Source organism: Pseudorasbora parva, chromosome 9 (assembly GCF_024679245.1).
Source record: "Pseudorasbora parva isolate DD20220531a chromosome 9, ASM2467924v1, whole genome shotgun sequence".
Lineage (NCBI taxonomy): Eukaryota > Metazoa > Chordata > Actinopteri > Cypriniformes > Gobionidae > Pseudorasbora > Pseudorasbora parva.
In genome coordinates this window covers 38,797,583-38,809,645 of record NC_090180.1, presented here as the reverse complement: position 1 = coordinate 38,809,645, position 12,063 = coordinate 38,797,583, and the positions used below count along the sequence as shown (strand labels likewise).

General features: G+C 39.3%; 1 protein-coding gene across 2 annotated transcripts in view; it reads left to right on the top strand.

The window, feature by feature from the left end:
* adcy8 (adenylate cyclase 8 (brain)) overlaps positions 1–12,063 on the top strand; it is a 70,147-nt gene that overhangs the window by 15,633 nt on the left and 42,451 nt on the right. For both annotated transcript variants that reach the window (XM_067452548.1, XM_067452549.1), the window contains exons 4-7: positions 1,063–1,174; positions 7,471–7,598; positions 11,048–11,206; positions 11,456–11,726. In XM_067452548.1, coding sequence (XP_067308649.1) covers positions 1,063–1,174; positions 7,471–7,598; positions 11,048–11,206; positions 11,456–11,726 — 670 coding nt within the window. The remainder of the gene's footprint in view (positions 1–1,062; positions 1,175–7,470; positions 7,599–11,047; positions 11,207–11,455; positions 11,727–12,063) is intronic.

The following is a 12,063-nucleotide window of genomic DNA, read 5'->3' as shown; positions in this document are numbered from 1 at the left end:
CTTTAATTGGTAGTAGGGATGCAACAAAACAGTTAGTCCACGGTTCAGTACATATCTTGGTTTTTAACCCTGGTTTTCGGTTTGGTTTTTTGCTATTCTATTCTTAGGCGACAGGAACAGAAAGAGAAAATTGTTTTATTGTAATACTCTTTCTTTATTTTATTTAAAAGACTTGAAAAACCTTACTTCAACTTAACTTTACTTTAAAAGAACCATGTACACATTCCTAGTGTATTGTATAATATAAATTGAATATATATAAAGATTTACAGTGGCAGCTCAGAAACAGTAGTATTTAAGTATGAAATGTAATGAATAAATGTAGGCTAAAATTAAAACAGCATATTCTTCAATATACATTGTTTAAAAGCTACTGTATAATTACTTTATTCAAGAGCAGTGAGTAGAGGTGAACTGTCCCTTTAAGGACGTGTTCAAAATCACTAAGCTGCGCTGCTAAGACCTGCTCGTATCTTATACAGACACACGCGATTTTACTTTCACTTTAGACATAACCGACTGTGTTTATATATGTTAACCCTGTGTGTATTTCACAGTATTAGCTCAGTAAGACTACTTAGTCCAATAATCACATGTGTTTGACAGGTTTTTAGTGTGCACGCTCAGCACATATAAAACGCAAATGAAATATTTAACTGACAAGGCTTTAAAACGTGGCTAAACACCCCCCTAACTTTAGTGCATATGATTGGATATCTGCTCATATCAGCGTGTAGACTCACAGGCACACCCAAACAGAGTCGGCACTTCAGAGTCACTTACTTAAACTTACTGTTAAGTTCAGATATTAGGTAGGATTAAGGGAAGGAATATTGTCATGCAGAATAAGGCATTAATTAATATGTGCTTTATAAGTACTAATAAACAGCCAATATCTTAGTGATATGCATGATAATAAGCAGCTAGTTAATCGTGAGAAATGTACCCTAAACTAAAGTGTTACCAAATATAGCAATCAGTCTGTTTACTGAGTGATTGTAATATTTCAGTCTGGAGAAAATTGATCCTGTTAACTGATCTGTCTGCATTTGTTTTATGCAGTATTCTCTTTGCTGATGTGAAGGGCTTCACCAATCTTTCCACTACACTCTCCGCTCAGGAACTTGTTCGAATGCTCAACGAACTGTTTGCACGCTTTGACCGACTGGCACACGTGAGTGACCTAACACACATACACAACAATGCACACAGGTGTAAACCATATCACATTTTCATTCAGCATCATTTAATAATCCTTGAAATAGCAGCTGGCAATGAATCAAGGCATGTTGTTATTTGCCTCACATCTCCCGATATCACAACTAGCCTCTGGCTTATGTGTATTTGATATTGTTTGTTTGATATCCAAGTGTCGGCATGGCATGCTGATGGTTCTGGAAGCAGGTGACCTTGACATTGAAGCCAATGAGTACATTCAGGTTAAGGATTTATTCTGTTTAGGTCTCATGATTGCTGTGCATTTATTTCAGAGCTCATATTTATGCTGAGAATATGTTTTGTGCATCATGATTTAAACTGAAAATATAGTGAAATGTTCTGTAAGTACCCCTATTATGCTTTTTTGAATATTGCCATTCATGCAGTGTGTAATATAGCTGTTTGTAAATGTAAAAGGTCTGCACATTTTTAAAGTGCATAAGTTATTGCCTCCTAAAAGAAAGAATCAATTCTGAACTGCCGAAATGAGTCGTCAGCAATTCCAGTCGTCAGCAAGTCTAGTTCCTATGTAGGTTTGTAACACATTTGCATAATGACAGCCTAAGGTCTTCATTGGCTGCCTGTGAAATACGTCTATTTTTACCCATCCTCATACACTGTAGTTGCAGCTGAAGCCTTGAAAAGTTTGGTTTGTGCTGTTGACACGTCGAGAAGACATTGCTTTCTGCGCAGTGAATCTACTTTGCATGCACTTCAAAAAGATGAGGACCTGCTGGGATGTAGTCAGTAAAACCGATGCCATCATTACGGATCGTATCACAATGTACGCAAGTCAATCTGGAGCTGAAATTCAGATACAGGGCATTTCGTTTTTGACACGCACTACTGTAGACCAATCACAAATGACTGGGCAATCTGACCAATCAGAGCAGAGTAAACTCGCAGAAACGAGGGACCAAATCCTCGTGTTAGAGAGACCAAATCCTTTATCGAGCCATTTCAGACACTGAGAAAAGAGGTGATTTGCACTTATTATTATTAGAAAATTAAAGTACCTTGGATGCATGTACACCTGTTGTAGAATATCTCCAAAACAAAATTAGGAGCCTTTAAAAGCAGTTTAATCAACACAGTCTTTAGTAATAAAAACATTTTTAAAGGTCTCGTTCTTCGCGTGTTTTTGAAGCTTTGATTATGTTTACAGTGTGCAATATAACATGAGTTCATGTTTCACGTGTAAAAAAACACAGTATTTTTCACACAATTTACTTATCTGTACAGCGCTGTTTCCTCTGTCCTAAAAACGGCCTGATGATTTCCTTGTTCTATGAAGTCCCTCCTTCAGAAACACGTAACGAGTTCCAATTGGGCCAGCGCTTCCCGTGTTGTGATTGGACAGCAGCTTAGCGCACTTTGCCTGGAAAGGTCCCGCCTCTTACCATAACGGGGATATGCAAGCGCTGAATGCGAGCTCTTCTCCACGTGGGAGAGCAACAAGACCACGCCCCCTATTTTGCATGTACTTGTGGGCGGAGGGTTAGTCAACAAACGGTTCTAGTGACGTCATTACAGCAGGAAGTGCAGGCGTGTAATCCAAACCGGCCGTTTGCTGTAGGCTTTGAAAGGGAACTTCTGTTAAATAAAATATCTCGCTTGGCATTGAACTTTGAACTTTATAATTTTACAGGTATTATTTATGCTCTCACAGCAACATTACACACTAACTAAAGTTTGAAAGATGGAATCGCGAAGAACGGGACCTTTAAAGCATAAAAATGAAGTGAACTACTCAACACTGTTTGAAAAAGATGTTTGTTGGACTTGATGAAAGTCAAACAGCATTTTCTTGAATCCAAATGATTTTAACATTACATAGCTATTCTTTAAGGTTTGGGGTTTGTGTATATTAACATACATAAACATTATAATTTTGATGTAAATGTGGTCCTCCTTCTAATGTATATTAGACTTAATGACAATCAAGATTAACCCTCTACTGAAAGCCGTTTTAATTTATGACGTTATTAAATTAAAAACTCAAGGACAAATTCACTGGTTGATCCACTTTCATTGATTTGAGCCTAAAAACCTCAGAAATTTCTGTTTAATCAGGCAGTGTCTACACTGGTTTAGCATTGCATCGTATTTTATGACTTTCTAACTTCTGTGGGACACACAAGAAGCTTTTTGAAGAACTGTTTTTGTCTATACAATTAGTATCAGCGGGGGTTCAAAACAACACTGAACCTCACTTAAAGTGTCATTCAACACACTACCTTTAAATTATGCTTATTTTAGTGCTTTATTTACATAAGTCAGCACTGTTTACCTCAGAAAAAGCAGCTAGACTGCTGCTTTGCTTGTACATATCAGATGCAGAATGTGTGTGAAACAAAGAGAGTGTTATGTTTGTGTGCCAAGGGCAGTACCAGCGTATCTTGGCTTGGTGTTTATAGTGGCACCAGATAAGCTGAGGTGAGTTAGAGCTGAGAGGAGACTGAAATGTGTGATGGCTCATTCTCCTTTATGTCCTGCAGTGCACTGATGTGCTAAATGCCTGTTGCAAAAGTAAATAAAAACATTGTGATCGTGTCCCTCCCCACCATTAATAACACTGATATATGAGTGTGTGTGTGTGTGTGTTTGCACAAGGGTACAAATGTCAACGTCTAGTCCAAATCGTTATAGCTGCCCTTGGAAGAAAGAACGACATTACTCAAATGCAGATTGATTTTGTATTTTTAACAAATGTGTTTTTTGTCATGTTGCTCAGACTGGGGGAGGGAATAAATGCATTATAAAGAATATTAAACTCCATCCTCATGCTGCAACTCCAATAATCTTATTCATGAGTCAGTACAATAATCATTGAAGATTAACCAACCATAAAGTGGCTTTCTGATGCATAATGCAGATATTCAAATGTGGCATATGTGTACTTGCAGATGGTTGTACCAGTATGTCATATTTAAATATCCTTGTGTCCTTGTGCGTTTGTGTGAATTTGCTGTCACACTCATGTGAGCAGGCCTGATGTTGTATTTAAATCTGCAGCAGTGTTTATCGTGATGAGCAGTATTCATTTTCTCTCCCTCTGGCAATGTTTACTCAGAAATGTCACATGTGCGCGGTTAGTGCTGTACTGGTAAACTGGGCGGTTGTGCTGTCTGTCTCGTTCAACATTTTCAGGCGTAATGTTTCTGATTAACTTGCATCGCGCCACATCCTAAAAACACTTTGAAGATCCTGTCTTACAGTCTCTTCCTGGCTCTCTTTTTCTCCTACATGCTTCCTGATGAGGAATGTGCATTAACCCCTCTCATTACTGCAATGTGGTCTAAGCATGTGATATACAATATATTGCCAAAAGTTTTAAGACGTCAGCCTTTACATGCACATGAACTTTAATGACATCCCATTCTTAAGCCTTAGGGCAGGGGTCCCTAGACTCGGTCCTGGAGGGCCACTGTCTTGCAGAGTTTAGCTCCAACCCCAATCAAACACACCTGAATCAGCTAATCAATGTCTTACTAGGTCCTATAAAGGCATTGATTAGCTGATTCAGGTGTGTTTGATTGTGGTTGGAGCTAAACTCTGCAGGACAGTGGCCCTCCAGGACCGATTTTGGGGACCCCTGCCTTGTTGGAGTTAGAGTATGGAGTTGGCCCACCCTTTGCAGATACAACTGCTTTAACTCTTCTGGGAAGGCTTTCCACAGGGTTTAGGATTGTGTTTATGGGAATTTTTGAACATTCTTCTAGAACGCATTTGTGAAGTCAGGCACTGATGTTGGACGAGAACTCGCTCATCCATGTCTTTATGGACCTTGCTTTGTGCACTGGTGTGCAGTCATGTTGGAACAGGAAGGGGCCATCCTCAAAGTGTTCCCACGAAGTTGGGATCATGATATTGTCCAAAATGTCTTGGTATGTTGAAGCATTAAGAGTTCCTTTCACTGGAACTAAGGGACTAAGCCCAACCCCTGGAAACCTGGAAAACTACCCACACCATAATCCCCATTCCACCAAACTTTACAAGTGCAGACCTGCAAACTTGTAGCTTTTCGGCGAAAAAAAGCTTTTTTTTTTTTTTTTTTTTTGGGGGGGGGGGGGGTCTACAGTTCTGTAGACTAGACATGCGAAACATTATTGGATAATTCTTATAACTGACTTCTCTGGGCCAATCGGAATCTTAGCTCACTTGCATCAGAATCTTGAAGCACACAGCGTCAACTGAGCTCGCCATTGAATGAGATGCCTGGCTACCTCGCGAGTCTGACGGATGGAAGAAAGCAAGTTTAGTGTTCAATTCAAGCATGGGCGTAGATTACGGGGGGGATGTGTCCCCCGTACTTTTAATAAAGTTTATTTTCATCCCCCGCATTTTCATCCTAGTCGACCCGCTCCAAGTGGGATCCGAACCGGCGTTACCTGCGCGAGGGCGGGCAAGTTAACAGGGACGCTAAAGACAGCTTTTTTTACCTCGGTTGATTGTGCGCTTCTTGGGGTAAATTTTTTTTTTTTTACTCTGAGGAGTTTGCAGGTCTGGAAGTGTGATTTGTCACTCCAGAGAACACGTCTCCACTGCTCTGCATCCAACACTTGGCATTGCACTAGGTGATGTGAGGGGTAAATGCAGCTGCTTGGCAATGAAAACCATTATTCTTAACGGACTGTTCTTGAGCTAATCGGAAGGTCACACAAGGTTGGAGGTCTATAGCTATTGATGTGGTTGTGCCTGTGGCCTTGGAAGTGAATTTGCTGATTTGGAGGGGTGTCCCAATACTTTTGGCAATATAGTGTATTACTTTATATATTTACTTTAAATCTTTTTTTAGACATGTACCATTGAAGTATCATTTTTTTTGGACATATACCCTGGTAATAACATGATATTATTTTCATGGAAGTACATTGGAGTGCCATATCATGTTATTAGTATGTCTTTTCCTTAGGAAACTAATCCATGACTTGGCATTTCTTGCACAGGAACCTATTAAAGGAGTATGCTAGTTCTATGGTCCACTACTGTTCAAAAGTTTGGGGTCAGTAAGATTTTTTTTTTTAAAGAAATTGAATTAATTAATTAATTCAGCAATGATATATTGAATTGGTCAAATGTGACCGTAAAGTAATTAATTTTTTTTAAATAAGGCTTTTCTTTTGAGCCTTCTATTCATCAAATAATCAGGACTGTTTTTAACATTAATAATAAGAAGAAATGTTTCTTGAACACGAAATCAGCCAATCAGAATGATTTCTGAAGGATCATGTGACACTGAAGACTGGCGTAATGGTTGCTGAAACTCAGCTTTGACATCACAGAAATGGTAATATTTCACAATTTCACAAATATTACTATTTTTACTTTATTTTGGATTAAATAAATGCAACCCTGGTGAGCATAAGAGACCTCTTTCAAAACCATTAAAATATCCTACTGACCCCAAACTTCTGAATATTTGTTTACACAGCATATATAAAAATACCATGGTATTACCTTGTGATACCTTCACTTTACCGGCACAGTACTATTTCCGAAATGATCAATGCAACTAAGAGCAGGTTTTTCCACTGTAATATTGCAGGAAGCTTAATTTAATGGATTCTTTTTTGTTTATTTTGATGAGTATGGAGCATGTTGCTACATAAGCATTTAATGCTAGTCTCTATGTTTATATCCATTAAATTGGCCCATGGTTTGGTATTGATTATGTAAAAGGCATTCACTTAGCCTACAGCACTTAGCTTGCAGATTAGCACTAGTGCTTCAAACATGTTATCATGAGTCAGTCCAGAGCTAATCAAGCTGTAGGTGGTGTTTTTAGCGATTGACAAATGATGGTTACGGGCGTAACAAGTCTTTGTTTCTATACAGCTGTTTACTGAGCAGTGAAAAGTCGTTAATACAGCCGTAGGCATGAGTAATGGATCTCAGAGAGGCCGTATGAATGAGTGGCGGTCTTATAATTACCACCCTCTCTGAGTTCTACACAAAAACCTGGTAGGCTGAGAGATAACTAACACAGATAGAGACTGAAGTGGAAATTACAGGGTGATTGCAGTTATAATTGCCTCAACCCTCATATATTCCTCTCATATGCACACAATGTAAGAGAAACTGTGCAATTGTTACCTTAAGCTGCTATTTCTGACTGACCCTTAAAAAATACTTTTATTGGGATAACCAATAGTGTAGTCTAGTCCGATTGATTCAGTCATATTACATTAATAATTCTGTCAACAGTTTGACATCATTAAATGTAAAATTGTCTTCTCCTTTTCTCCTCAGGAGCATCATTGTCTGAGGATCAAGATACTGGGGGATTGTTATTATTGTGTTTCTGGCCTTCCCGAGCCTCGACCAGATCACGCTCACTGCTGTGTCGAGATGGGCCTCAGCATGATCAAAACCATCAGGTAACAGTAAAACATTTCATGTTTAAACTGCTAAGCAACACAAAATAAATGATTCAGCATTGCAGGATTGGTTTTATTGCTCAGGTTATTGACGAGATCGCTGAGAAATTGTATTGCCTAAATAGACACAAATGAGACAAGTGTTGAAATAAAAGGAGAATATATATATCAAGTCCAGTGCTCAGGAGACACATCTTAGAGTACTAGAAAGACAATTCACACAAAACTAAATTCTGACATTATTTACTAACCATCATGTCGTTCCAAACCTGTACAGCTTTCTTTCTTTACATCGAACACAACATGTAAAATATTTTTGATTTCCTTTCTGATTTTCTTATTAACAATCGCTCCATTCTCTTCTTGCCACACTGATCTTGTCAATGAATCAGTTGCTCCTGTTCACAAAACTTGTCTGAATTATTTGAATCACTAACTATATTCACTGTGGTAGTCAGCCCACTGGAGTAGAAGATTGTCAGTGAAAAAACCATGTTCCCGTTCACCATCTCAGAGTCAGACAGCTGCCTTCTAAAAATCAGCATCCTTAGAAACGTTTTAAACAACTTTGAATGTCAGTGGAGAAAGGCATATAGTTCATCATAACACTGAAAAATATACCGGGATAACCTGGCTTCTATTGAGACGACCTGCTTTGCAGCATAGTAACATGCTAAAGCCTTCCCGTACGTTGATGGGATTGGTTACAACGTATTTGTGAAGTCTTTGGTAAACTGCCAAGAGAAAATACTCAACAATGGTGTTGACTTATGAATATGCACATGGTTGGTCTTAACGCATGTTAAAGGTGTCAGGAACTGGCTTTAAAAAAAGGTCAACTAATGACGTTTGTGTGGTTTTTACGTTCAAAAATATCATAACTAATAAGTAATAGGATATTTTCTACACTGGTTTTGAGGCTCTCTACTGAATTCTGGGTTTTGATGGGCGTGCCGCACTGGAGACTTGGAAGTAAATGCTCACGGCTAGGATTGGATAAGATTTGCATATTTAATGAGCTTCAGCTCTTCTGTCAGTTCAGTTCACATGAGAGAGGGATTGATTTGAAAGAGGCAACTGGGATGATTCTCTCACAGGGCTCGTAAACATCTTTATCTTACAAACACAATGATTTATTTCTCATCCATCCGCAATTGATTGGAATATTATTTCTGTATTACATGGCCCACACGATCTGTGGATATAAGCGTGATGCGCGAACAAACACACACACGTGCGCACGCCCAGATCAAGAGAGAAATATTATTACTGCCGACGGGTGTACATTTTGTTAGCCCGTCTGGAAAACACATAGCCCCAGGACCAGTGATGGGAATAATGGCTTTATAGATAAACAGCATTACTAATGGTGTTATTTATTTCAGTAACAAGTAATCAGACTAATTACTGTTTCCCCCGTTACAATGCCGTTACTATTACTGAGAATAAAATGCGGCGTTACTAAAATTGAGCTCAATGAAGCGGTTTTCATCTGAACAGCTGCTCTCTGTCAGCGGACCTGCAACCACTGTGTGTGTGTGTGTGTGTGTGTGTGTGTGTGTGTGTGTGTGTGTGTGTGTGTGTGTGTGTGTGTGTGTGTGTGTGTGTGTGTGTGTGTGTGTGTGTGTGTGTGTGTGTGAGAGAGAGAAAGAGAAAGAGAAAGAGAAAGAGAGAGAGAGAGAGAGAGAGAGAGAGAGAGAGAGAGAGAGAGTGCACGTGTTGGGGGGTGGGTGTTGTACACATACTTGATTATGATAGGTGGGTTGGAGACAACCACAACTGATGATGATTCATGATTGGCTTAGGTAGACACATATACACGCGTGCGAGAAGTCAGAGCTATATAATGTCTAATGACTTCAAAGGTTGCTTTTGCAAACTGGAAGTATGCACTACTTTTCCCATGTTGAGGTGAAAGATAAGAATGTAAGAATGTAACGTGCAACTTATGCCCAGGAAGAGTCTCTCCACGTCAGTGGCAAGTAATTCTAATCTAATGAAGCACTTCACATCGTTACATGCCACCACAAGATTAGTGGAACGCAAAAGGTAACGTGAGCTCCACTACCAAAGGAGAAGACAGAGCCACGACATTAAATAAATATTTGTTGGCCAGTTGGAGTCTGTGCAATCAATATTGCAGTTCTAAACAATCTATTTCGTTTTATTGTTCCACTATATTACTGATATTTACAATAATGTATTGAATTTGATAGGTGCCTCTCACATTGTCCCACATCAACGTTAAAATAATGTAGATTACTGTACAATGTTTTATAATAATAATTTATTCTATTTAGTGTCAATTCCATTCATTTAACATTTAATATTGGGGGCATCCAAGTTATTTTACATATTTGAACATTTAAAGTGTAACACAGTAGTTACTTTTCCTGGTAATTAGTTACTTTTATAATGATGTAACTCAGTTACTATTTGTGAGAAGTAACTAGTAACTATAACTAATTACTTTTTTTAAAGTAACTTGACAAACACTGCCCAGGACTAACTATTACATATAAAAAATAAGTTTTACTCACATAAGTTAGTTGCACCATTCCTGTCGGATCCAATATAGAAGGCACAACATTGTGTCTGCAAATCCAGCACCTGAGATGAACAGACGTATGGTCTTCCCCACATGAGCTGGAACTTAATTAAAAATAAATGAAGGATCACACATTCCTAACATTAGGATCCAAAGGATGCAGTGACTGTGTTCTTCCACAATATCTTCTTCGACGTGTTTATTGCTGCTGGCTAGCGTGATCCGAAGAGTCTGTGGGCGGGGCTACTGAATTACACGTGCTTATTATTCTGTAGAGACGTGTTTATTCCACTAGATGACGTCAGGATAAGGCGCACAATCGTTTTCTGGGCCTGATGTCTATAAAAGCTTTTCTTTGACTAACAAGGAAGTTTTCAGCTCTGAAATTTACAGGATAATCTTATATTACCATGACCTTTTATATTACAAAAGCTCAAGGGAAAGTTGATTTCTCAATTCATCACCCCTTTAAAACACAACCCTTTTGGAAGTCTATAGTGTGTATGTAGCAAGGAAAAGTGAATGAGTGAATGACAGAGAGAAAGAGGCCAATAGACCAGCCCTGTTGACACTTAATAGAGCTAGATAGCAGATGAGAGGCCCTTGTTCAGCAGGTGTGTATGTGTGAGCTGCACTTACAGTCAGATATCACAGCACTCACACTAGCACTCAACACACACAAAGCAGTGACAGTGTGACCTCAATTCCGCTTTTAATAAACAGCCACTTGCTTCTGTCTGTTACCCCATTCAGGAGTGATAGGATGATGTGTATTTTAACTTGCCTATAAACCTAGTGTCTACCTACCTACCCTAGCTCAACAAATGTTTGACGTCACCATTACAAAACTGCCTATATTACAAAACCTATCCATACTAACCTTTTCTATTTGCATGTTTAGGTATGTGCGCTCACGTACAAAGCATGACATTGACATGCGAATTGGCATCCACTCTGGCTCGGTTTTGTGTGGAGTTCTCGGTTTGCGGAAATGGCAGTTTGATGTCTGGTCTTGGGATGTCGACATAGCCAACAAACTGGAGTCAGGGGGAATACCTGGGTAAGATACACACACACACGTGCACACTAAACCTCTCTTTGATGATTAAATATAAGGGAAGTACTGTAGGATTATCCATTTGCCCTCAAACACTTTCGACCATGATGGAAAAGAGAGATTTTATGGACAGACCCTCCTCTGTAATGGTGTGAGAGGAAATTAGTTGAGTTTTTGTTTATTCTCATTTTGAAAAAGGTATCGTACTGTGGATGTGTGAGATGAATCTGTAGTTAATTTCGACCCCTTCAGGAGGATCCACATCTCTAAAGCGGCTCTAGACTGTCTGAACGGTGATTACGAGGTGGAGGAGGGTCACGGTAAGGACCGCAATGACTTCCTGCGCAGACATAACATCGAGACATTCCTGATCAAGCAGCCAGAGGAGAGCTTGCTCACGCTGCCTGAGGACATCATGAGAGATTCCACCAACCAGTCAGATCACAGAACCTCTAACACTTCTTTCACGGAGGGAACATGGAGCCCTGAACTTCCCTTCCATAACATAGTGGGCAAACAGAATGTGAGTGCAATACACACATAAGCAAACAACCACACATAAACTGGCATAGTTAAGAAAACACATATTAGCGCAACCTCAGCGATTCTGAACCTCCAACGCAGCTGGCAAATGGTGCTTAAATAGAGGCTCTGTATCTGTTCACTGCACCTGTCTCTGAGTTTAGTGTCAGCTTCTGATTTATTTCCACACCTCTCTTTTTTCTTTCTTGTTGCTCTTGCATGTTTTTTTGTTTGGTTTGTTTTGGATGGTTATGTGTAGATGCTTTGTAGCTTATAAAGTGATCTGGTCTGTAAGGGCATAAGGGGCCATACAGAAAGAATGCATTTTTGCATTCCAT